The following is a 26788-nucleotide window of genomic DNA, read 5'->3' as shown; positions in this document are numbered from 1 at the left end:
ACTCATACGTGGTGCGGGGGAAGCGGGGACAAAGCAACAATTTCTCTCACCAAATCACTACACAGGACAGCAAAGGGTAAGAAGGGGCTAAGGGACAAAAAGCCAGGAAACCTGGAGATCAGCAGAGAGCCAAGCATCAAAAAACATGCGGTGCTGAAGCTTCGTTGGCCAGCAGCGTTTAATGAGAGTACACTCCAGGATGTGTCACGATGGCCGGGCTTTCACTGGGTGTTGAAGTCTACAAACAGCACCTTCAATTTAAACTTTCAATTAAGGTTCTTAAAATTTACGAAGTGGAACTTGGATAGCTTCGATATAACAAAAGTTCTGAAAATCCATTAGAAAAACCACAAGATGGAGGAAAGAAAGGGAAAAAACCCCCAAAACAAAAAACCCCCAAAAGACCCCAAACCAAAACCAGCCAGGTCACAAAGGTGGCTTCAGAGGTCCCTGCTGGCCCAGGGACAGATACCTGTAGTGTCCAACATCGCAGTGAAAGTGATCTGCTTTCAAAAGGCAGAGGGGTTCTGGGGAGGGGGTTGGCTGGTGAGGAAAAGGCCCTCCCCTCCCCACTGCAGTTTTGGGTAGGGCTTTGAATTTAACCCAAGGACATTTCTCACATCGGAGAGTAATTCAGCCCTCCACAGCGTCTCAAATCTGCTATGGCTTTGCAGCGCAGCAGCAAGAATGTTTAATACATAATAGATAAAAATTTCATCCAAAAAATAAAATAAAATAAAGATTCTTGCAAACCCCACCCCCCAACACCAATTCCTATTCTAAAGTTAACCCATCACTTGTGCTGTTGATACCTGTCAAGATACTTATATGGAAACCTAGATCCTAAAGACTGAAACTGAATCTTCACCCCAAAATGAAAACAAAACGACTAACTTGAGGTTTATGGCATATAGTTTAGGTAAACACACATACAAGGAGAAAGGGGAAGGGGAGATGGAGGTGTCGGAAGCAAAGCTGAGTGACAGAACACATTCAGTCAGGGTACATGTTTATACAAAGTGTAGTGGGACGCCAGGAAAAGCTCCGTATGGATTCATGTGCATGCGTCTGGAGGCACCGGATCCCTCCATGGCAGATCCAGGAACGGGGGGCTGAGGGAGGGGCCACTTTTGTCATTCCAGTTTTAGAAGCTCCACATTGAAGACCAGAGTGGCGTGTGGTGGGATGATGCCCGGGTGCCCAGTGGCACCATAGGTATAGTCTGGGGAGATAGTTTGGCTCTCTGACCCACACTCATCTGGGCCACCCCTTCTTCCCAGCCTCGGATCACCTCCTACTTGCCTAGCATAAACTTAAAGGGCTTGTTTCTGTCCCGGGAAGAATCAAATTTCTTTCCATCTTCAAGCATCCCAATGTAGTGCACCACGCAGGTCTGGCCGCGCTTCGGGAAGGTGCGCCCTGCACTCCCATCGTGGTGGCGGCGGCGGACGCTGGGCGGGCGGCGTGGACCGTGAGCGGACCTGGCGGCGGTTCTAAGAGGAAAAATTTTAAGTTCAACCTCCTTAACTGTAAATTTGGTCTCTATTCTACTTTTAATAAGTGATTTTTTAAATACAGATTACCTTGAAGGAGGCTAAATTATTCCAATTTATAGGTATAGTTTTTCGCAGAAATATAGCTGGGGAGTGAGAATTCTATGAGTTGGTATTTATTCTCAGATATTCTAGAACAGCATTGTCCAATAGGACTTTGTGTGATGGAAATGTTCCACATCTGTCCAATGTGGTAGCTACAAGCCCCTTGAGCTGTGAGTCCTTAAAGCGGCTAGTGCAAGCTGAAGTATTAAATTTTAAATTTTAATTTTAATTCATGTAAATGTAAACAATGATGTGTATTGACAATACAGTTTAGAGGTGCTATGGAACTGTCAACAATATAAATTCAGTGGATCCTAAGTGAAGGAAACTAAGAGAGGACAGGAACACCACTCTATATAGCCACTATTGCCTGATTAGATATAAGTAAAGTATTAGTTCAAAACATTCCTCTTTGCAAAATACATCTGTGCCTTTTCCCACTTTTTCATTCAGTATTTTGTGTATCAGGAACTTTTCAAGGTGGTACATTTGACAGGCAACAAAACAGACTAGTCCTTTGGCTTCTAGATAACTTCTCTCTTAATGGGTATTCCTAAGAAATCAGAGTGCTATGGGGGTTTCAATATTTAATTTCTTCAGTCATTTATACTGGGAACAATGTAAAATTAAAGATGTAAAATAGAATTTGACCACACTGCTTGCTGCTTCTCTGGAGGAGGTTCTTCAGTGGCGATCAGGCTCTCCTTGTACTCCTATAAAACAGAATAGTTAATGTGTTTACTCCTTCTTATGCTTTACCCTTCTTTTCATTTTTTTTTTCCCTCCTTTCCCATCTTATACTCCCACCCTTCCTTTGACAGTGCCACTAACAGATAAAACACCAGTTGTGGTCAATAGGTATTCTTGGTGATGAGAACTATTTCTTGTTACTGTAACACATATCAACTTTTCTTTTATATGAGTTTGTTGTTAATAGACCAATAGTATTTTTATTACCTAGATAATGGAAATAGAAGAGCAGAAACAAAAGCAGTTGGAATTACTTGAACAAATTGAACAACAGAAGTTAAGATTAGAAACTGATTGCTTCAGGGCTCAGCTAGAAGAAGAAAAAAGAAAAAAAGCTCAACACTCTGGGGTAGGATGCCAGAAATCTTGTCACTGCATAAATCACTGGGGGGCAATATTGAAAATATGAACAGTCCTAGCATTCAGAAAAGTAAAATGTCTAATTGTTATATATTTAATAATGTATATATAAAAAGTGTGTACCAACCTAATGGCTCTCTGCTTTTAGTTTCTCTGGGATGCCAGCATAGACATGACTATGACTTGTGTGTCGTGTATATGTGGAACTTTTGGATTTGAAACAGAATGGTGATTACTTCATTTCTTACTTCTTATAAAAGTATCAGTCTTTTTATTAAAAAAGAATATAAAAAGCTGTATGGAAATCTACAACTATAGAATTTGAGTTTATATAAGATACTTTAGTGTTTGTTCCTGAATTTGCCTTTTAATTAGTAGCTCTGTCTTTTCTTAGGTTGGCACTGCTTCTGCACCATGCACTGTGGTTGCTGATGACAACAGTCATAGGCAGATGATCCACAACTATCAACAACAGCTTTTACAACAAAACAGGTATTAGCTAGGGTATCATTTCTATGTGACAGTAAGCTCCATCTTTGGGATTTATTATTTGGTTTACATGAAGATGTAATTGGAATTCCTTTAGCATTTTTCTAAGGGAAGTATAATATCGTTCCTTTTCCACCATGATTATGACCAACCCTAGATTGATGTTTTTTTGTTGTTGTTTAAATGTAATATAAAAACATTTGAAAATGTGGGGCTTTTTTTTTTTAACTAAAAAGTAATATTAATTTTTGTTTGTTTGTTTTTGGTAGGTTACATAGGCAATCTGTTGAAACAGCCAGGAAACAATTACTTGAATATCAAACTATATTAAAAAGAAGGTACCCATCCACATCAGCTTCATCATTGATTTCTGATCCTATTATATCAGTACCACCATGGAAATCTGAAAAACCCACTGCTGTATCAGAGCACTGGGATCAAAGTCAGAGTCATAACAAATATCAACCTATGAAATCCATACAGTTCTCAAAATTAGAACAAGATCATATTCAGGTACTGAAACAAAATCACTTTCCACAAGGACAGGTAAAAACAACAGAAATATTAAGCACTTCAGATGTTTTAGCCAAGCAGTCTTTGGAATCACAAAAATATCTAAGACAATCCTCTCAAACTGAAACACAACAGAGTGACTATGAATTGATCCCTAAAGTTTCTCACATACTTTCAAGAGCTTTGTCACATGATAGGCCAGTGGAATTGCAGGATACTAGAAAAATATCTAAAACATCTATGGCAACAACCTCTCAGACTTTAGATTCTCAGCAAATATTATCAGAGAACAGTGAAAATTTATCTTCCAGGCTAACTGAAACTTCTTTATTCCTACCTGAGGGCTCTTTTAGTATTCCTCCTGTTAAAGTTAAATCTGGAAAAGTTCAAGAAACAGTGAATAGAAGTTCAGTTTCTGTAAGTCATTCTGTAATCAGCCAAATGCATGATCGACCTTTGTCATCCCCAGAGACTATCACAGCCCAGCAAGATAATTTGAAGTCTCTCCAGAAACAATTAGAACTACAGAAGGAAGTCCTTCAGGCAAGACAGGAAGCTCAGGAGCAATTGCTTTTGTCCAAACAGAAAGAATTGGAAGAGCAAATTGGACGCCCTGTATTCCTCCCAATGGTAACTCCAGATGTTTTTACTTCACTGCCTTCTGCCAAAGCTGAATCAGGGAAAATCCAAGAAGCTTCTCCAACCAAGAATACTACTACACTTTCCTCAAGTGATCCTGTCACCTCAGGCCTTCAGGATAGGCTTTTGAGTTTTTCACAATCTATCTTATCACAGCAAAATGACTCTAAACTTCTCCAAGAACAGTTGAATGTTCAAAGGGATAACCTTCAGGCTAGACGGGAAGCCCAGGAAGTCTTATTCATACCTAAGCAAAGTGAGTTAGATGGAAAAATAAGTTATGCACAGGCCGAGCCTTCTTCTCTGCCACATCAGGTAACTGAGCATACACGTTCTTCACTACCTTTTGCAGATAGAAAATCTGGGAAAATCCAGGAGCAGCAATTCTCCAAGAGTGAAAAAGGACTTCTCTCAAACCAATCTGAAATCCCAGAATCTCAGGATGGGTTTTCAAGTTTTCTACAACAGTTCCGACCTCTGCATGATAGTTTAAAGTTGCTCCAAGAACAGCTGACTACACAGAGGGATACTCTTCAGGCCAGACATGATGCTCAGATGGACTTACTTTTCCACAGACAAAGGGATTTGGGGGATGATAAATCTGGGCAGGTGAGTTCTTCATACTCAACAGTGGTTGCTCAACATTCAGATGACTTGCAGGTTTCTGCTAAAGCTGAGCCTAGGAGAGTTCAGAAACTTTATTTATCTGAGGAGGAGAATATAACTCCTCCTAGTGATTTGATGATCCCAGCTCTTCAGGATAAGTCTCTCAGTTTTCCATACCATATCCTGCCACAACAAGAAAATTTGACAACATTGCAGGAACAGTCACACATACAGAGGGTAGTACTTGATGCTGGACAAGTAGTACAAACTCAGGAATTTGTACCTGAACAAAATGAATTGAAGAGAAAAATTTCTTCTGAACAGACTGGTATCTCTTTACCTGTATCCCAGGTAGCTGAATCTGAAAGATCACAGGAGTTTATGTCAATTAAGAGTGACAGTACAGTTCCCTTAAGCCATTCTAAGATCCCAAGATTTCAGGAAAGATTTTTGAGAATTTCAAAACATATACTACCTCTACAAGATAATTTGGAGGAGCACCAAGATTGGCTAGACACAGAGAGAAAGGATTTTCCTTTCAGCCAGAAAACCCAAGAAAATACATCTTCTGACCAGACTGGCTTGTCTTCCTTCATACCCCAATTAAGACAACTTTCATTTACTTCCTTCGCCTCTGCTGACTCTGTTACAATGCCGGAACCTCTTTCAACAGATAGTGATAGTAAAGTTCCCTCCAGGCATTTACAGATTCCAGAATTGCAGGATAGACTTTTGAAGATATCACAACGTATCCAGCCTCAACAAGATAATTTGAAGGCAATTCAAGAACAGTTAGCTACACAGAGGGAAGCCTTCATTCAATCTAGACAGGAAGCTCAGAAAGAAATGCTTTTAGATAAACAGAGTAGGTGGAAGGGAAGGATGTCCCCTGAGCAGGTGGGGACCTCTTCCTCACTACTGCTATCTTTATCTCCTACTGAATCTGAAAGAACCCAAGAACTTTGTCCAACTATCAGTGATAGTATAATTTCCTCAAGTCATTCTGAGATGCAAAAATTGCCTGATAGGCTCTGGGGTTTATCACCACCTGTTTTAACTCAACAAGATAATTCGATTGTACTTCAGGAACAGTTGAATGCACAGACAATTTCCTTTCCTTCTATTGAGAAAACTCAGAAAGAGTTTGTGTTGCCCCGACAATGTAAATTTGAGGAAAAAGTATCTTTGAAGGATTTTATCCAACCTCACCATGGTGATATAAAGGTGCTTCAACAGCAGTTAGATACACAAAGGAAAGTCATTCGATCTGGACAGGAAGTCCAAGAAGAACTGCTTTTGCAAAGATTAAGTAAATTGGAGAAAAGGGTATCATCTGAGCAAATTAGTTCCTCTTCATTCCTTTCCCAGAAAACATTGCCTGCTGCTAACTCTGAAAGAATGCAAAAATCTTCTGCCACCAAAATTGGTGATACTGAAACCGTAACATCACAAGACAGGCTTTTGAGTTTTTCACAACCTATTCTGCTTCAGCAAAATAATTTGACAGCACAGTTTTACCTAGAAAGGAGCATGGTAAATTCTAATGAAAAACCTCGGGAAGAACTGCTTTTAAACAAACAAAGTCAGTTAAACAAAAGTGAATATGCTGAGTATGACCTCTCTTCTTTGTTTCAATCTAAGGAATTAGAGCATTCATTCATTCCACTACCTTTTGCAGAAGCTAAATCTGAAAGCATTTGTGAATTGTATTCACCTAAAAATGGACACGCAGCTCCTTCAAGTGATTCTACAATTCCAAGATTTCAGTCTAGACTTTCACAGCCTGTCTTAGCACAGCAAGATAAGATGGATCTTCAGAAGCAGATGGATCTACAAAAAGAAGTTCTACAATATAGCCAAAAAGCCCAGGAAGAATTGCTTTTACAGAGACAAACAGCATTGCAGCAGCAGATCCAGAAACATCAGGAAACTTTGAAGGATTTCTTTAAGGGCAGGCAGGTATGTTTTAAACTTACATACTTAAGAATTAAACGTTGGAGTCAGGAGTGGTGGCGCACACCTGTAATCCTAGCAGTTTAGGAGGCTAAGGCAGGAGGATTGTGAGTTCAGCCTCAGCAACTTAGTCAGGACCTGTGCAACTCAGTGAGACCCTGTCTCTAAATTAAAAATATGTAAAAAGGGCTGGGAATGTATGTGGCTTAATGGTTAAGCACCCCTGGTTCAATCCCAGGTACCAAAACAAAACAAAAAAACAATGCAGGGTAAAACCTCACTCAGTTTTGATCCTATACCAACAGTTTTTAGTTACTGAGAATAAGTTTTGATCTTAACTGTGCTGTAATTTCCTACCCTACACATTGGAAATTAAAACAAAAATTGATCAATCTTCTGTGGTGATTATGAGATTATTTGAAACTCAACCAATTTAAATGCAACTATCACAAAAGAATATAGATTCTTATTTGAACGTTTGTTATAGTGGGTTTTAAACTCATCGTAGATTAAAATTGTAAAAATAAACTGTTTAGCAGAATTTTTCATAGGCATTAACACACCTTGTACTCTTAATGTATAACACTTTGTTGACATTTATATATGGATCAAAATCAGTTCTGTTTTCTTCCTTAAGGGACCTATTGACTGACTTTTAAGCTGTCATGATTTTAGGCTGATGGAGAGCTGGACTTGGGTTTGAATTGTTGACAAGACTGGCATAGTCACTCAAATTCATAGTTTATCTACTTGGGAGTTGAAAATGTGCTTTCCTAAATATGAATGTATCCATTTTATTTTAAAATGCTACTTCTTAAACCTTATTATTTAATATAAATAGTTCTACAAATCCTTGATGTTCAGGAGAAGCTTGAGTTGAGTGAGTCAAGGAGCAGTTAAGTCCTAGGGACTTAATTTGTCATTTGGAGGAAAATTAATGGGAAAGAAAAACAGAGGAGGATACACAAGTATAATCTCTTATTGAAAGGAACAGTGAAGGTTTAGTTTTAGTTGGATGCTAAGCATGGTTATATTTTTTAAAGGGAATATTACCCTTTTAATATTGGAAGCATATCTCTTTTAATCTGGAGAAAATTATAATAGTATAAGTGATGGAACTATTTACTTGAGTTTCTAATTTAGAAAGAAAAATGTAAATATAAGGAATTCTTCTCATAATTCCTCCACTTTTGTCATCCCCACCCCCATCCGCCCACTTTTTTAGGCAAGTAAGCTCTCAGTTGAAAATGTTTTAAAAACACAGGAGATGGAGCATCTCAGAGAATGGCTTCCTCATATCCAAGACCTAACAAGAAATGATCAGCAAAGCATTAGAGATGCAGATAAGAGCAACTCTGATGATAATTGGTTGTTTTCTGAAGATGGTAGTGCCAAGCAAAGTGGTAAGATAATTGCATTTTATTGTAATTATTCTGCTGATTATTCTTTGCTTTCATCCCCTGAAGTTTCCTGGTTGTAGAAAAATTTACAGTATGTTAATAGATTTTCATTGTGCCTAACTTTGTCCTTGATGTGATAGGTGAGCACCTGGACAAAGAACCAGGTAGAAGAACCTCAAAGCCACCTGTAGCCAGAGTTAAATCTGGATTAGACTTAAACCAACATGAACTTAGTGCTATACAAGAAGTAGAATCTCCACCTAGTGGCAGAACTTCTATACCAGGTAAATAGATGGTTTGATAAGATAAAAAGATATTTTCATGGTTTGTTAGTTTTCTACCTTCTTTGAAGAGGCTAAAATTTAGAGACTTAGTTGTTGAGTACTTTTGAAAGGAAAAAACTGATTTACATAAGTAGTATTTATGTAATAGTATTTCTTGGACTTAAAGACATGTGGCATTGGGTAACCAGTGTATCTGACATGTGAGGGAAACAAATTTACTGCAGACAAAATTCTTTGATATTCTGTTTCTGATGCTCTTTATTCTCTCTGCTTCTGAACTTGTCTGCATTCTAAACTTGTTTCTTGTTTGTTTTATCTTTTCCCTTATCACTTTTCTATTTTAGTACTTTCACAACTTTTTTCCTATATTTATTGCAGGATAATTATTAACACTTAAAATCCTGGCTTTAATGACAATTAGAACAGATGTATTTCTTTACCATACTTCTTCCTACATTCATTTACCTGGAAATATTCCTTTCTGCAATATTTTGTGAGCAGTCCTATCTGAATTTCATAATTATTTTTAGATTTCAGACTCACCAAATAATTTTTGTGATCACGTTTATCAAAGCAAATCTTTTAAGGAGGAAATTGGCATCTTTAATGATAATATAATTAAATTAATTAACACTAGCTGTTTTGGTCTTCAGCCATAAAGTATTGTGTCTTCATTTCTGATTGTTTGGAAGAATTAAGGAAGGTAGAGAGCCAGAGTAACCCCTTTTTTTAATGCTTTATTAGTATATTAAAGTTACACATAATAGTAGGGTTCATTTTGACATAATCATACATGTATAAAATTTGATTTGCTCCATTTGGTCCCCAGTGCCTTCTCTTTCCTCCCCTTTTCTCTCCCCACTATTCTCCTTTCTTTACTCTAGTGGTCTTCCTTCTATTTATCTGTTTACTCTTATTATTGGTGCTTTATAAATACACATAAAAGTGGAATTCACTATGGCATATTTATACATGTACATAGCATAATGTTGTCAAATTTCATTCTGAATTTCTCACATTTCCTGTCCCTCCTCCTCCTCAATCTCCTATCCTTATGATATTGATCCCCACCCCCTGCTTCCCCATGAGAAAAACATTTGATCCTTATTTTCTGATTCTGGCTTAATTCACTTAGCATGATATTTTCTATTTTCATATATTTACCAGCAAATGCCATATTTTCAATCTTCTTTACACTGAATAAAACTCCATGTGTACATAAATGACATTTTGTTAATCCATTCATCTATTGAAGGGCACCCGGGCTGATTTCATAACTTGGCTATTGTGAATTTCACTGCCATAAACTCTGAGTAGCTGATTCACTATAGTATACTGATTTTAATTCTTTTGGATAAATACCAAGGAGTGGGAAGATTGGATTATATGTGGTTTCATTCCTAATCTTTTGAGGAATCTACTGTTTATAGAGTGGTTGTACTAATTTGCAGTCCTACCAACAATTATGAGCTTATCTTTTTCTCACATCCCCACCAGCATTTATTTTATTTATATTCTTGATGATTGCCATTATGACTGGAGTGAAATGAAATCTCAGTGTAGTTTTGATTGGCATTTCCCTGATTGCTAGGGGAATTGAACATTTTTCATAAATTTGTTGGCCATTTGTATTTTCTTCTTTTGAGAAATGCTTGCTTAGTTATTTTGGCAACTTACTAATTTGATTTTTGTGTGTGTGATCTCTTTGAGATCTTTATATTCTGAATATTATTTGCTTATTAGGAGTATCTGGCAAAGATTTTCTCTCATTCTGTAGGCTCTCTTTTCACATTCTTTTTTTTAAATTTTTTTTTTTTATTCATGGACACAAAATCTTTATTTTATTTATTTTTACATGGTGCTGAGGATCGAACCCAGGTCTCACACATGAGAGGCGAGCGCTCTACCACTGAGCCACAACCCCAGCCCCTCTTTTCACACTCTTAATCATTTCCTTTGCTGTGCAGAAGCTTTTAAATTTGATGCTGTCCCACTTTTTAATTCTTGGTTTTATTTCTTGAGCTTTAGGGGTCTTGTTAAGGAATTTGGAGTGTTGACCCTATGTTTTTTCTTCTAGCATTTTCAAAGTTTCTTTCTGGTTTTATAAGTTTTTGATCCACATTGATCTGACTTTTGTGCAGGGTAAAGAATCTACTTTTATTCTTCACATGTATTTCCAGTTTCCTCAGCACCATTTCTTAAAAAGGCTATATTTTTTCCAACATATATTTTTGGCACCTTTGTCAAGTGTCAGATAACCATAACAATTGGGTTTGTCTCTGTGTCTTCTATTCCATTGGTCTTCACATCCACTTTGATGCCAATACCATGTCCTTTTTGTTAGTATAGCTATATAGTATAATTTAAGATCAGGTATTATGATGCCTTCAGAATCACTCAGAGTAACTCCTAAGAACCAGTCCCCTTTCTGTTTTGGGTTTTTTTTTTTTTTTTTTGGAGGGAGGAAGGGTACCAGAGATTGAACTCAGGGGGCACTGGACCACTGAGCCACATCCCCATCCCTATTTTGTATTTTACTTAGAGACAGGGTCTCACTTGCTTAGCACCTTGCTGTTGCTGAGGCTGGCTTTGAATTTGAAATCCTCCTGCCTCAGCCTCCCCAGCCTTTGGGATTACAGGCATGTGTCACCATGCCCGGCTCCCTTTCTGTTTTCTTAAGGAGCTTATAAAGTAATGATTTTATTACTAGGCTTTGGAAGTTTTTTTCCTGTTTTACATTATTTGACAAACCACAACTCTTTAGGAACTGATTAGTGCTTTCTATAATTCAGATTATGAGGAAGTGCTCATCATTGATTTTTCTAATTTAATGAATCATGTTTGAAATTGCAAAAATGTCATCTTGTCTAAAAGGGAAATTAACATAATCCCTTATCTCCATTCTATCTTCCAGCCTTCTTTTTTCATTAAATAGTATCCACATTTCAAGTTTCAATACTTCTCTTATTGATATCTCCCAACACCCAATAAACTACCAAGTCTCAGTTCTACTCTGAACTCTTGAATCTGCCCACTTCTTTCCATTCCTGCTGTCACTCATTTAATTCAGAGTATCATTTTTTTTTCTTGAATACCTGCTAAAACTTGCAGTGTCTCCTTATTTCAACTCTTGCTTTATTCCTGTTCATTTTCCAATGGCATATTCAGAGTAATCTCCCTCTTTTTCCCCACTTAAAACTCTGCAGTGGTTCCTGTTGATTGGAGGAATGAGTCTAAATTAGCTGAAGGCCCTGACTTCATCTACAAGGCCCTTCATGATCTTGCTTCTTGATTTAAGCGCCTTTGTCTGATAAATAGGTTTCTGTATAATGTCTGTCCTAACACTTCTTAATATAATTTTTTACATAGTTTACACTGTTTTCTCTGTTTGTGGAATATCTTTTAGTTGGAAGTTGAACAAGGTCAATCTTTTTTTTTTTTTTTTTTTTTTTTTTTGGTACCAGAGATTGAACCCAGAGGTGCCTTTTTTAATATTTTACTTAGAGACAGGGCCTCGCTAAGTTGCTGAGACTGGCTTTGAACTCTAGATCCTCCTCCATCAGTCTCCTCAGATGTTGAGATTACAGGTGTACACCACTATGCCAATATAATAAGGTCATTCTTAACAAGAATGTTATTTTTCCCTAAGGAGGCAAAAACTGGTTTGGAGGAAGATGAAAAAAAGGTATTCTTGTTATGTAGAAAGCAGTTATTAAAATGTCATGCGGACGGGGCAATTAGCAAAAAGTCCTAAAAGACTCCTTTCGGAGGCTGATAATAAAGATGAAGTTTTAATATAGTTTCCCAAAGGTTGGTTTTTCATTCTGTCCCTGTTCCCCCCCCCACCCCAGCCTTTTCATAATATTCATTCTGTTTCATGGATCTAGAATGTATCTATTCTAAATATTTACAGATTTTTTTATTTGTTTGTTAGGGTTCTGTATTTTCTGTTTATCTGGAGTTCTTTTGTTTTCTCTGTCTGACATTTTAGAGGATTTCCTCTAGTGCTTTGCATATTTGAGTAGTATACTAAAAGTCCTGCTGGAGGACCGGTGGGAAAGGTATGCCTTTTTCATCAGAGACTCTCAACTTAATATCTGTAGTTCTTTTTCTTAAAAGGAAGATCCTGTAACACCTGCACAAGCCTTTCTATTGGCACTGGAGCCAGACCTGAGGAAGATGGGTTGACAGTGCAGACTTTGATGCCTGATTCCCTCAATGTGTCTGTCACTCCCACCCTTGCCTCATTTCTGTGCCTAATGCCCCTGAATTCAGAGTGTATTGAATACTGTTTATCTAGAAAACAGGCCTCATCTCAGGATGATGTTGAGAGATAGGGAGATCAGGAGACCAGAAGACCTAATTGTTCCAAGTATGTAGTTTTAAACATGATCCCTTTTTTCTCTTCCTGGACACATCTTCCTTTCATAATATTCTAGTCTGTTTAATTCCCAAGTTTTATCTGATTCTGCACGGTAGATTGGCTTGCTTCTTTAGGGTATCTCATGGGCCTCTGCTTGTTTTTATTTTTGTGTCAAAGTATAACAAAGAGATACACTAATTGTAAGGCTTTATTTCAGTGATTTACAAGTCACTGAATAACCATGTTTCTTTTACCCAGGTCAAGAACCAGCACATGAGAGAATCCTATAAATCCTTACCTTTTGCCATCCTGATTACTTTCCCCTCGCTTCTGAGCCCCTCATTTGATGTCTTTCTATTTGTTGTTGCTATTTTTGAACTTTATATTATACCTTAAAACACTACTAATGTTAATAAGTTTCCCAGGCATTTTTCCTGTGATCAATAATGAAGTATCATCAATGTTAGGATATGGGGGTATCATTAGTTAATCTAAATTGTCATTTTAGTTTTAGCTAGCTCTGGAAACTTAAGCAAAAATTTAATGACTTTTTTTTTTTAATTCCTCCCAGGTAATCAAAATTTTTCTCAAGACAGAGACCCCATGAGGGTCTCAATAAGCCGAGAACAAATTTTCTTTGGGAGCCCAGTGGCCCGTGTTCCAGTTGGTTGTCTTCAACCAGCTGTCCAAGAGAGTGTCTGCAGCAGTGATGGTGATGAAACAGGTGAGAGATGAATATGGTGGTGTTGTGCTCAGGGATATGTGGACTAAATGATATTTATTGTAGGGTGATTTCTAAGATGATGAATAACCTCAGTGACTGTTGGTAATCATATCATTATGGTACACCCATACTCTTGTTCTGTGCACTTGTTAAAAAATAATGAGGGCAAAGGCTGGGGGTATAGCTCAGTGGTAAAGTGTGTACTTAGCATGTACAAGCCCTGGGTTTAATCCAGCACTATCTTATTAAAGTGGATCAATGATAAAAAAAGAAGTAATGAAGGGGAGCTAAAACAAAAGAACCTGGTTATAAAAGGTAAATATTTAAAAAGTGGTTTACAGCTAATAAAGCAGTATTAGAACTGTATTCTATATAGTCAGTAAGCATATTATACATAAAACAGTTGGAGATAGATAGAGAGGCTTTACCACTGAACTATAACCCCAGAGGCTTTTTCACTGAACAGCTCAAATATAGAGTGCCAAATATAGAACTTTTTAAAGATAATATTTCATAGTACTGTATTTCATTTAAAATGTGAATTGTTACAAATAGGCTTTTAAGCACAAAACTTGTAGAACTGCCAGCTATATAAAACTTACAACCCTCATAGACCTCCTACTAGTATTTACTTAATGAAACTATTTAAAAGCAAAATCACTAATATTCTAAATAAATTTCACTTCCCTTGTTCAACTTTTTCTGTATGAAAATAATAACATGCTTCTTGTAAAAAAAAAATCTATAATAAATGAACATATAAGATTGAAAATAGCCCTTTTCCATCTTTTAGACCTAACATTCATGTATTCTTAAGGGATTTTATTCATGAAATAATAGTGACAACTACAGTTAAAAAAAAATATGCTACTCAGTGTTTTAAACAAAAACTAGATTTTCTTTTTACTCTAAGACAAGGCAATTTTAAAAAGTAAATTGTAGGAAAGCACAGAATGGTGCTCTCTGATGCTAAGAATTTAATTTTTTCTAATCCAAACCATTTCCTCCTCATTTTGAATTCTGAAATTCATATTTTAGTTAAAGTCAAAGAATCTGATGTTGAGAATCATGCAATATTAAGTTATGCTCTGGAGGAGGAAGAGCGTACACATCTGGGTCCAGCTGTAAAACCAGATGATCAGGTTAGTAATGTCTCTGTATATACTAAATTTTAGAACTTTTGTTGAAAAAATAAAGTCTATGTTCTCTGAGATCTGCTCTTATTAAAGTGGATCAATGATGAAAATAGCCAAATCTGAACATCAGAAGACATCCTAGTCAATCTGATGCATGATCTGTAGTGTTCTGAGAAGCAAAACTGTAGTCATTTAAAACAGTTGGGGCTTATGTCTGGGTGTGTGTGTGTGTGTGTGTGTGTGTGTGTGTTCACAAAGGTAACTGAATAACTGAGGACATGCTAATGGATGAGAGAGATTGGGGAGGGGAGAGAGAGAGTTTATCTAGGAGTGTTTATCTAAGGCTAATCATTTCTGAGCAATGATGAAAAAATTTTACTACTGACCTTTGTAACTATGAAGGTTTCTACACTTGACCTGAGCTCAGAATTGACAATTTCTGAGATTTTTAGAGTTTATAGAGTTTTTCAAGCTACATCATGATATAATATTTCCCTTAAATTTTTAGACTGACAAACGAATTTTTCATGAGCCATTATCTTCAGTAACTCTTTCTACTGGGAGCTTTATAAGTTATGAAAACACAGATTTGAGCCTTACGGATCCAGGTAATAACATCCAGTTTAGTTGCAATATAGTGGTGGGAGGAAACATTGCTTTTTCATAGTGTACTTGGCGGGGCAGAGCTGGGAGAATAGTTTCTTTAAATCTCAAAAGCAAAGTATTCATGCCAAATAAAATATAAGACAGTGGTTGGGCATGGTGGCATACACCTGTAATCCCAGCGATTTGGGAGGCTGAGGCAGGAGGATTATGAGTTCAAAGCCAGCCTCAGCAAAAGCAAGGCACTAAGCAACTCAGTGAGACCATGTCTCAGTACAAAAAAGGCCTGGGGATGTGGCTCAGTGGTTAAGTGTCCTGGTACCAAAAAAAAAAAAAAAAAAAAAAACTGTATTAGACAGTGTGACATTCTAAAAGTGGAGGTAGGTGTGGTGACATATGCTTGTAATCTCTGCTACTTGAGAGGCTGAGGCAGGAGGATAACAAATTCAAAGCCAGCCTTGACAACTCAGTGAGACCGTCTCAAAATAAAAAATAAAGCTGAGTATAGTTGCACATACCTGTAATCCTAGTGACTCCAGAGGCTGAGGCAGGAGGATACCAAGTTGGAGGCTAGCCTCAGCAACTTAGCAAGTCCCTCAGCAACTGACATCCTGTCTCAAAAAATTAAAAGGGCTGAAAGTGTAGCTTAGCAGTAGAGCATGCCTGGGTTCGATCCACCCCCTCTGCCAGGTACCACAATAAATAAATAAGACTAGAAGTCACAAGGATGCTCTGTAGATCGCCAACAACTCTTTGAGAAATATTTACTCATGCCACATTTTACCATTCAGTGGAAATCTGAGCAACTTTCTTTCTTGATCTTTAGCATTATATATTGCCATGTCTCTATCAGAATATGTCTTTAAGGAAGTGTTAAAAAGAATATGTTGTTAATGTCAAATATTTTCATTGAACTCAATTTTCAGAGTCATTTTCAGAGCACATGGACTACCGGGAACAAAAATCTACCAGCAGTAAAGAGGAGGAAATGGATATTTTAAGTTCTATAATTCCTTCAACACAAGTTATTTATCATCAGCAGAACTCTTCAGATGTTCATAAATCTCTGTTGCCTGCAGTAGAAGAATTTACATCTGGTCACACACACTTTCAGCAGACCACAGACAAGTACATAAATGAAGCAGATTTGAGGCCTGAGAAAACAGACTTGCAGGGTAAAATTGTTTTAAAGGAATACTTTCATATAAATTAAGTTTTCACCTTTTATTCTTCTTAGTTTCAATTTACTGTTTGAGCTTCATGTTTTTATCACCTGATGCAACATAGTTATACCATAGAAAATATAGAGGGCATTTAATTAGAGAAAGTATCTGGAACCAGTTTGACTGAAGAACAAGGAGAGATTAATGAGCAAGTCTTCCTTTGCTTTTGAAATGTTCCCTATTCCAGGTGGGGTCAGGTAGGGCTCAGAATTCAGTATATTTGAATTATAGGCTATTTCCTAACTGAAATTATGGGCAAAATTTAATATACCCTTTTATCATCTCTAAAAGAAGAATGTTAGAGTTTGAAGGAAATAGTACATGAAGCACAATTTTGGCCCATGGTAATACTGAGTACAGTGCACCTTCCCTCTTTTTTCTTTTTAATCATTGATCCTGAGGTGAGAACAGCAAAGATTATAGCAAAGCAATGATCGTATATGACCTGTTATTCCTAATTAACCCTAGAAGTCAGAAGCTGATAGAAATGGAAACTGATGTTTTTCAAATGTTTTAGAGAGGATCCATATTTTTTAGTGCCTTGGAAATAATCATCATAGGACTTAATTTGAAAGCATCTACTGATCATGAAAAAAATAATTATGTTGCATTGGAGTTACCAAAAAAGGATTTTAATGAATATTCTTAGTACTCATTTTCTAGACTTTAAATTTAAAAAATAACTATCTTAAAAAAAAATAACTATCCTTTTATTCCCCTCAAAATTCCAACAGTTGACCTTGACTTTCCAGAATTGGAACATATTTTTCCAAATCTGCATCGTCAGCTCTTTAAACCCTTAGAACCGCATCCAGATTTTGATTTATCATCATTGTCATCTGGGATTTCTCAAGACGACAGAAACTTTTACCAGGTATATCAAAATAGATACTCTTTTTTGCAAGTGAATATTTAAGAACAGTTTTAATTCTTTTTTTCTTTTGTTGAACAATGGTTCTCAACCTTGACTGCCTTTTAGAAATAAAAGGGAAACTTTATTAAGAAATCCTAATGCTATGCTGGGTGTGGTGGCACACACCTGTAATTCCAGTGGCTTGGAAGTCTGAGACAGGAAGATCGAGAGTTCAAAGCCAGCTTCAGCAATGGCAAATCACCAAGCAACTCAGAGATACCTTGTCTCTAAATAAAATACAAAATAGGTCTGGGCATGTGGCTCAGTGGTTGAATGTCCCTGACTTCAATCCCTGGTACCAAAAAAAAAAAAAAAAAAGATCCCAATGCCCAGACTATCCCCCAGATCAATTAAATCAGAATGTCTGTGTTTGTTTTTAAATGTGGAACCAAGATTGAAGAGAGCTAATTAGAATTTTATCCTATCTGCAGTATCTTTAGCTAGTGCATATGACCCCATATAGGCCTGATAATTGTTTTGGTTTGCTTTTTAAAATTTACTTCATTGGTACAGTTTTAACATATTTAAATAAGTAAATATGACTTTGCAAAAGTTTTAAAAGTATTTTCCTACACAGTGAAGGAAGTGAGATTCAAACCTGGGACTTTCTACTTCCACAGCCCAACATCTTGATATCCCATACTGTTTGAATAAATCGGAAAATTAATTTCCACTTGTTTAGTTCACTGGTTTTTTCCCTAAGTAATCTTTTTCTTACATCTCATACTGACTGAAAGAATTGTGTTTATAAATCAGCAAAGTATTACTGTGTTAGTAAAGTAGTAATTAAGGAAGAGTAATATCAAAGAAACAGTGATTATTGATACAACTAATAATATACAATCAGCCTTTCCTTGTTTTTTTCTGTCAGACCTCAGATCTTTCATCTGAAAGACACAGTGCCACTGCACCCAAAAGTACAGTTTCTTTCACAGCACTGAGAAAGGCCAGCTTGCATCCTTTTTTTAACACTAGTCTAAACCAGCCACCGGACCTTAACCTGGCTCAAGCTGCAGCTCAGAGTTTTGCTACAGATGATATTGAGGGTAGGTATGACTAAATAAAAAATGTTAATCCATTAAATCCCAAGTTTTCAATTCTGCACATATTTTAGGTGCATACTGGTGCATTAAAATGTATTGGAAATCAAAATCTATACCTTGTATATCCTTTATGATCATATTAAGAATCAAAATACAGGGGCTGGCGTTGTGGCTTAGTGGTAGAGTGCTCGCTTAGCATGTGTGAGGCACTGGGTTCAATCCTCAGCACCACATAAAAATAAAATATTGTGTCCACCTATAACTAAAAAATAAATATTTTTTTTTAAAATGAAAATAAAAATGTCCTATAAATAGGACACTGGAACAATATATGATCTTTTACATAGGACATTGGGCAAAAATAGTATCTGGGACTGGAATAAAAAAGGTTAACTTAAGTGATTTTTTTTTTCATGGTTCCTTACATCCCTTTCCTTGGAAATTATACCTGGTCCCCCTAGATTTGTCCTCATTCCTGTCCTCAGTATTAGAGGTTTTATGTATTTTTGTATTTAGTTAAAAAAATAACAGAAGTAAAAAATGTTTAGTTTGCATTTTTACAATACTGAACTTTGTAATATAAAAAGCAAAGAGTTACCTCTTGACCTTCAATTCTACTTCTACCTCTAGTTCTAGCCTAATAGAACTTTTTTACACACACGTATCTATGTATATACCTATACACATAACATACATACATGTACATTTTATTCTATTTGTTCAAAATCAATATTGTTCTTTCATAGAGGAAAATCATCATTTTGTCTGATACCCAAATTGTGTTTATTAAACATTAGAAAAAGAGGCAATATGTGTTAGGAGCTGTAGAGTTGATTGAAAAATCATTGTGACCATCTTTTATTTGTCTAGTCATGTTTACACATCAGTATTCACTCTTAAAACTGTAGGAAAATCTTAATTTGCAGTAAACTATGAGAGAGATAATTTATAACATATAAGACTGATTTTTAAAATTTTTAAATGCAGGATCTGAACAATCTTTTCAACAGCTTCTGCCAGAGTTTTCTTCACAGGAGGGGAGCCAGCATGCTGACCTACCAACTATTTTTAGCATTGAAGCAAGAGATACTTCCCAAGGCATGGAAAATCAGAACTATCCCTCCAAAGAACAGACTGAAATATTACAAAATAAGAAAAAAAGTGTTCATTTCCAGGTTTCCAGAGGAAATTTAAATTCCACTTACAGTTCATCGGATGAGGCTAATGTATTTCATCAATTACAAGTACAGCATAGTACTCCTTGTAGTTCTTCCTCTAGTGAGTGCTTAATAAAACATGAACAAGAAAGCAGAAGAGAAAGATGGGACTTTGAAGAACTATCAAAAAAAGATGTCCTTACAGTGTTACCCAGCCAAGGACTCACTGAAGATGAAAATGAAACTTGTGGAGTTTTAGCTACAGATCCACATGTTGAAATTGATTCTCAGTTATGTGTAAGAACAGCAGAGATGGGAACTTCAGTTCAGACACCACATTCATTAAGTATACAAAATGAAAAATATTTTGAGAATTCAACTAAAACTGAAACTCCCCAAGTCATAAACCTGTCTCAAATAGCACAGTCAGAGTCTCTTAAAAGTTCTGGATCATTTTCATTACAGAGTTCTATTCCAATCTGGGTAAGTGAAATCTGTGGAAAGATTTTTCAATATAAATGAAGCAATAAGGTTACTTATTATATTTCTGAGATGAAATGAGAAAATTTCCAAATTTTGAAAGCTTATGTCTAAGAGTTTTACTACTTTGTTTTTTTGGGGGGGTTTTTTGTTGCAGCTTTAACTTTCCGCTGATAAAAGATTGAAAATAAGGGCTTCATCTACAACCACAGAGGTGTTTTAGTTTTTTTTTTTTTCCTCCTTTACATTCTTCATTATGTAAAACTAGTTACTTCCTTTGGAACATAATCTGGTCTTGTGGCCTACATTTGGCTGGAACTCAATAGCCACTGCTGTCTTTAGGATATACCCTGTCCAGTTCTATAATTCCCCATCTGTCTAGCCACATTAACATTTATTTAGGTTAGTAATCCTTTCAATACAGCTACCATACTATTTTACCCCATGCCCAAAGTCCATTCTAGTATTTTTAGTATGCTGTGGTGGGGGTAGGTCCCAAGGGGGAATCTATCATCTGTTGATCTTACTGTACAGTATTTTTGCATTTATGTCCACATAAGATTCAAAGTGCAAATTGTATATTTTGAACATTTAAAGGGCTATTTTCATATGACTTCCCGTTTGTTTTACCAGGAGACAGAATCTGGTCATGGTATAATGGAAGAACCAGACCTTACTTTAGTAAGCACCAGTGATATTAGCATTATTGAAGCTGAATTTGCAAACTTATCTCTAGAAGAGAAGAATGAGGGAAAAGGCTATCTTCAGGTAAATTTTATAGCATTAATTTAAATATGCCTTATACAGGAATCTGACTGAATTGGGGAACAGAATAATTTATACAAGGCATGCAACATGGCTAAAGCCCTCAAAGGCCTCCTAAATGCACTGCTTTGCAGTCCCCAATATACACATTCATGATGGTGTAGATAGTAAGACTTGAGTTGGAACTTATGCCTGTCCTTCCATGACCAATATTTTCTATCAAAATTTTGAGAAGCAGGTATGCTAGAAGGTAAGGAATTCCAGGTCTGGGGCAAATTCACTTTACTTTTAACTTTGCAGACCTGAAAAGATGTTGCTGTTTGAAAAACTGCCAATAGTAAATTTTCTGCATGTTTTTTGTTCCACTACACTTGGTAGTGTGAACCCTAACTGGACTGAACATTGTCTATTGTTTCTTGATCACATTTGTAATAATAGAGTTGTGGTTTTAGGTCATTTCTTACTAGCTAAATGATGCAGAAAAGTGTTTTCTTGCAGTCTAAAAGCCAGTGCTAAAAAAAAATTCTTTTTAGAAAACTGTAGGTATTAAGAGGAAATTAACATGACAGGTTGTGAGAATAAACAGATGGGAAAGGGCTATAAGAACAATGCCATGTAAGCCAGGCATGGTAGTACACTGCCAGAGGCTGAGGCAGGAGAGATGGCAAGTTGTAAGCCAGGCTCAGAATACCTATAATGCTGCCCCCACAACAATTGAGACAATTAAGGTGGTGGGAGAACAAAACGTGGGTGGGAACCAAGGGTTCCCAAATAACACACACTAATAGACTTGTACAGATAGTTGGCAGAACAATGGAGTCCTAATTTTGGTTTCTTGAAGAGGAGGACATGACTGAATTTTCCTGTCTTTAGGTGAATGAATTTATTCCATCAGAAACAGAAAATTCTGATTATCCAGTCATATCAGAGTTTTCTATGCAGAAGTCAACAGAATCTACAGGTATGTCTTGAGTATCTGAAATGGTGAGTCTAGGGATCACACCTTTTAAGTCCAGAATAAACTACTATATACTTAATAATTCAGCATGGCCCCAACTCTTTCTTAAAATAGAAACACTGCCAAAATGTACCATGGCAGGAAGGTTACAAGAAGCATTTGTAAAGAGAAAAAAATCATTTTTGGAGAGATCCTACCAGAGGCAGAAAGAAATAAGGAATAAGAGTAAACTCACTGAAAATTCTCAAATCAGAACAGTTAAGGAGAAACAGTGTACAGGTATGCCGTCTTTGAAATCAATGGACTCTCAACCACTTTCCTGGATGATTGTGTGAAATTAAAATTGTCTTACCAGGGCTTTGCCTATGCCCTAGCAAGCATTGAGACTCTACAATCTGGCCTTTATTTCCCTTTTCCCAGGTTCATCTGTGAGTCGCCTCAAGGGAGTCAATAAAGTTAAAATGAATTTTCCAGAAGAAAGAAAGAATGCACACACCCTCATGCACCAAAGGGCTCTAAGGTAGCTTTTTTTTTCCTTGCTTTATTTTTTAGCTCATTTTTCTTCAATATTGTATTTAATTCCATATAAATTACTTTCAGACTATATAATCAATTAGCTGAAGTGAAACAACAAAAGGTAGAGAAAGCAAAACAAGAAGCTTATGCCCAGAACAGAGAAAGGGCAAAAGAATTTCATAAGGTAAACAAGCCCCCTCCCTTCTTATGTTCAGGGCATACCACAATAGGAACTGCTGCTTATTTTTTAATTTATTCTCTCCACAGAAAACACTAGAGAAACTTCGAGCCAAAAATACAGGCTGACTCTTCTTTAGAATGGTGTTTTTTCTTTTAAAAGTGTGTAATTTTAAGTCAATAAATTTTTATTTAAGGAATTTCCATTGTGATTCCTTTGTTGTCCATTCCAAGAATACCCTAAAAAAGAGCATAGACATTGTTGGTTAAACATTCCCACATCTATCAATCATTATGATCACAAGTTGCTAAATAAATGTTATCTCCTCAGGAATATACAGCACTACTGAGTGACTATGGGGTCCTGTGGAGAACATCAATCTGTGGTCACTGCGTTAAGGGCTCCTGGTTTCCAGCCCCAAAAGCCCTCTTTGAAATGACCATTGTATTATATAGGTCTCAAGTAGACACACATACCTTTTTAGAAGATCTGATGCTTATCTGTTGTGTTTCAAGAGCCCTATAATATAATAAGGATATTATTAGAGCAATCAAGAATGAGTTCTGGAGCCATATCACCAAATTGGTGTAAACAGTGTGTGTGGTTTGGCCCCAGAAAGCTAATTATCTGCCATGGTGAGAATCTGAATGTTTTAAAAGTCTAGGCAACATAGACCAAAAAAAAGTATACTTGAATGTTCCCAATAGGTTGAATGCTAGCAAAGTAGCAGATAGAAAACCTAGAGGGAATTATTTTATGGTCATGTCCACAGCAAATAAGAAACTGTATTCTAAAAGCCTTGGTAATGACCATTATACCCTGGAAAATACATTATAAGGTTAAAAAAAAAAAAGTTACTTGCCAGATGATTTCACAATTCTCCACCTGTGAAAAAATTATATTTAAAATGCGGTCATCATTTCATCCGATCATTCAGAGAACCCAAAATGCCCTGATCACTAACCATTATAAGGACAACCATTTTGGAAAATACATAGTATATTTAAATGTGGATGTTCAGAAAGGCTATTTTCATTCAGCCCATTCAGAGCAGTTGAACATATTGCCCATCATCATAACATAGCTAATCAGTGTTGAGCACAGTTATATCTTTCCCTCTTTAATACTGAAAAATCTGATTTGGGTGCAATATGATTATTAGACTGCCTTTTTGTAACAAGTAAAAATCTTACCTAAGTTATTCAGGATTTAATTTCTTCAAGTAATTTAATTTCTTCAAGGATCCTAGGAATTGAATTGTACAATTTCATTAATCATTTCTTATTATTTTTAACATTTTTCTCAATATTTTCACTTAAGCAAAATGTTACAGGTCTCATTGTCACCACTGCAAGATAGACACTGTGATGGAAGCATAACCTGTATCAATTTAGCCACATTGACCAATTCTGAACACTGATCAACAGTGCCCATTCTGATCTAGAATGAGGCTTTATAAATATTCCTCTCAAGCTTACCCAAACACTATGCAAAAGGGCTTCTATATCTGTATGAAATTTCTTTTCTGCTTACCAAATAGGAGAAAACAAACAGCCAGAAGCAATATCAACAAAGCCTTATACTTTGGGATATAGATGGATCTGCTTGGTTCTCAAGTGTTGACACCTTACAAAAAGAAAAGCATTATTCACCATTTAAGACTATTAAAATGAACTAACAAATACCTATAAAAATGCTGTATCAATAGAAATACCAGGTTTAACATGCACAAAGCCAAGAAAACCAACGATGCCAGATACTGAATTTCTGTTGCACTGTCCTTTGAACACGCCAGCAGGAAGAAACTGCTGAGTGCAGATACCATGTAGTGCAGAGACTAAACTGTTCCCTCTATTCCCAAGTCTGTCCTGCTGCTGCCAAGAAATGTGATGAGGAAACTACCTTTAAAAACTCAAATGATCTGATATATATGTGTAATAAGAATTGTAATGCAAAAAAAAGTACATGTATGTATAAAGACAAAAAACTCTTAAATGATCCAGCCTCTCTAAATACTGCATAGGGTATAAGGCCCTGAGTCCCATTCCCACACTAGAAATGTCAATGTCACTTGCTCAAATTGTCAAAGCCTTTCATTTGTCAGAATGCCTTTCATTTCCTATTGAATCAACAAATCCAGGCAAACATGGTGTTAGAATAAATCATGTAGAGCTGTCATGTAATACAAAGGAGGAAGTTAGGAATTCTATTTCCTAAGATCTTCAAGTCCTTAATAAATTAGTAAAAATTTCACTTACTTCTCTAACATAAAAATCACCAAGTTCAAATCATATTCACTCCTATAGAGAAATTACCAAATGAAAAATTTAGTGAGGGACACTATAAATATTCTAATATAAAAACCAAAACATAAGGGAAGTTTCATGTGCAGACACATATATTCATTCAGCTCTGTCAGAATAAAGTTTTAGTTCATATCTGTGTCATTCAGCAGTTGAACAGTTAAATTCATCATTTGAACTGTAATGGCATTCCAAAGGATTATATTGAATCCTACAAAAACTTACCTATTATCACACTCAGTACTGCAGATGTGGAATACGCCAATATCTAAGATAAAAAGAAAAATTAGGTCTTTCTTTCATACTTTTTAATTGTCTGGTAGTTACTTCCCACAGGCCTAACAAACAGTCCTATGAGGAAAGCAAAACCACAGAATTACTCTATGAGGCGTTTCCAACGATGAGTGGCTACAAGAGAAGCCCCATCGGGATAGACCTCAACCAGTGTTTAGATAAATGGAAGACTCCAGAGGAAAACAATGATTAGCAAGAATTTCTGATGCAAAACAGAACTATAATTAAAAATGAGAAAAAAAAGCTACTTTCATTGTAATCACAAAAAAGAACTAATTTCAAGAGTGTAGGGTATAGCTTAGGAGTACAGCCACTTGTCTACCATGTGCAAGTCCTAGAATTCCCATATCTAATCATTACCTCAAATGCAATAATTTTATAGTCCCATGGCATGGATTTGTACCAAGCTATGTAGGAGCCAAAAGTACCATCAAGTAGGTGACTTTTAGGAGTAAGTATAAATTATAGTAGTTTTTTTTGAGGGGGGTTGGGGGGAGTACCAGGGGATTTGACTCAGGAGTACTAAATATCCTCCAGCCCTATGTTGTATTTTTAAATTTAGAGACAGGGTCTCACTGAGTTGCTTAGCACCTTGCTATTGCTGAAGCTGACTCTGAACTTGCAATCCTCCTGTTTCAGCCTCCGGAGCCACTGGGATTACAGACATGTGCCAGTGTGCCTGGCAGAAGTTTGGTTCTTAACATGTTTTTCATCTTAAATAGACCAGTCTAATGAATTTAATGATTCTTAGATACATAAGATATTACATACATAAGATATCTCCTTTTTTATGTGGCTATGCTGTGAGCAGACAAAATAAGAAAATAAATTTGATAAATTTTTATCATTCTTATTTATGAAACCTTGTAACTTGTATAGATAACTATTGAATTTCACCCTCCCTTTTAAATATTGAGTATACTTGAACTGGGAAACCATGTTTTAAGACTTCCCAAGAAAACTTTCAAGTAAAATGAAACTAGTACTTCAGCACTATAAAATATCTGAATCCAAGATAGCTTTCTGGCAGTCAATGTCATAATTCAAAATTAAATAAGGCCATAAGTATCTCATTAAAATGAATTAATCTAATATACTTACACCAGTTAAAATATCTTCAAACCAATGCATCATTTTCTGAAGACAGCCTTCAAAAAAAAGGAAAAGCCCTTCTCTTGAATCACAATATGAAAATTAGAACATGCAATCAACAAAGCTGAGATTCTCGTTTTAGAACCTTTTCATTTATCAAATCACATCATTTTAAGCTATCTTAGATAGTATACCTGCTTATATGTATCAAAACTCATACTGAACAATGAGTTCTGGGTTGCAAAAGAGGATTTATTTTTTGCACTTGTCTACAAGTCTTTGTCCAAAAGTTAAACAAAAACACACACAAGTGCTACTGTACAATGCAGTGTATTTTAATAGAATAGCTAGCTGCACAATGTTGATTAGAGTAGTAAGAAAAATGGAAGTTGAAAGCAGAGCACAGTGGCACACATCTCTAATCCCCGTGACAAGAAAGAGGCTGAGA

At 36.2% G+C, this 26788-nt stretch overlaps 2 protein-coding genes and 1 pseudogene across 14 annotated transcripts in view; 1 reads left to right on the top strand and 2 right to left on the bottom strand.

The window, feature by feature from the left end:
- CEP295 (centrosomal protein 295) overlaps window positions 1-22877 on the top strand; it is a gene marked incomplete at its 5' end in the record, with an annotated part of 63021 nt that extends 40144 nt beyond the window's left edge. For 2 of the 8 annotated variants that reach the window (XM_081266725.1, XM_081266730.1), the window contains 17 exons: window positions 2560-2697; window positions 3103-3200; window positions 3467-6914; window positions 8134-8311; window positions 8449-8592; window positions 13527-13679; window positions 14718-14821; window positions 15324-15423; window positions 16345-16593; window positions 17376-17515; window positions 18426-18600; window positions 19585-20237; window positions 20868-21002; window positions 21873-21960; window positions 22072-22236; window positions 22378-22477; window positions 22558-22763. In XM_081266725.1, the coding sequence (XP_081122851.1) occupies window positions 2560-2697; window positions 3103-3200; window positions 3467-6914; window positions 8134-8311; window positions 8449-8592; window positions 13527-13679; window positions 14718-14821; window positions 15324-15423; window positions 16345-16593; window positions 17376-17515; window positions 18426-18600; window positions 19585-20237; window positions 20868-21002; window positions 21873-21960; window positions 22072-22236; window positions 22378-22477; window positions 22558-22750 (6261 nt within the window). In that variant the 3' untranslated portion in view covers window positions 22751-22763. Of the gene's footprint in view, window positions 1-2559; window positions 2698-3102; window positions 3201-3466; window positions 6915-8133; window positions 8312-8448; window positions 8593-13526; window positions 13680-14717; window positions 14822-15323; window positions 15424-16344; window positions 16594-17375; window positions 17516-18425; window positions 18601-19584; window positions 20238-20867; window positions 21003-21872; window positions 21961-22071; window positions 22237-22377; window positions 22478-22557 lie in introns of those variants that run through there. The other 6 variants (XM_081266732.1, XM_081266727.1, XM_081266729.1 and 3 more) reach the window with 6 other exon arrangements.
- Window positions 190-16334, bottom strand: LOC308633798 (peptidyl-prolyl cis-trans isomerase FKBP1A-like; annotated as a pseudogene). Its single transcript, XR_014024388.1, has 2 exons — window positions 15937-16334; window positions 190-2311 (listed from the first exon to the last, which is right to left on the bottom strand). The product of XR_014024388.1 is annotated as a peptidyl-prolyl cis-trans isomerase FKBP1A-like (transcript).
- Window positions 22750-26788, bottom strand: part of TAF1D (TATA-box binding protein associated factor, RNA polymerase I subunit D) — a 10124-nt gene continuing 6085 nt past the window's right edge. For 4 of the 5 annotated variants that reach the window (XM_081266839.1, XM_081266837.1, XM_081266836.1 and 1 more), the window contains 8 exons: window positions 26350-26396; window positions 25180-25222; window positions 24910-24951; window positions 24185-24277; window positions 23845-23896; window positions 23514-23536; window positions 23128-23170; window positions 22750-22890 (listed from right to left, as the gene is read on the bottom strand). The gene's annotated coding sequence lies outside the window, so the exon portion shown is untranslated. The remainder of the gene's footprint in view (window positions 22891-23127; window positions 23171-23513; window positions 23537-23844; window positions 23897-24184; window positions 24278-24909; window positions 24952-25179; window positions 25223-26349; window positions 26397-26788) is intronic. The other variant, XM_081266840.1, reaches the window with a different exon arrangement.

This window comes from Spermophilus citellus, assembly GCF_964194105.1.
Source record: "Spermophilus citellus genome assembly, chromosome: 2".
In the NCBI taxonomy this organism is placed as follows: Eukaryota; Metazoa; Chordata; class Mammalia; order Rodentia; family Sciuridae; genus Spermophilus; species Spermophilus citellus.
Note: the sequence above shows the minus strand (reverse complement) of the source record. Positions and strands in the feature narration are given on the sequence as shown.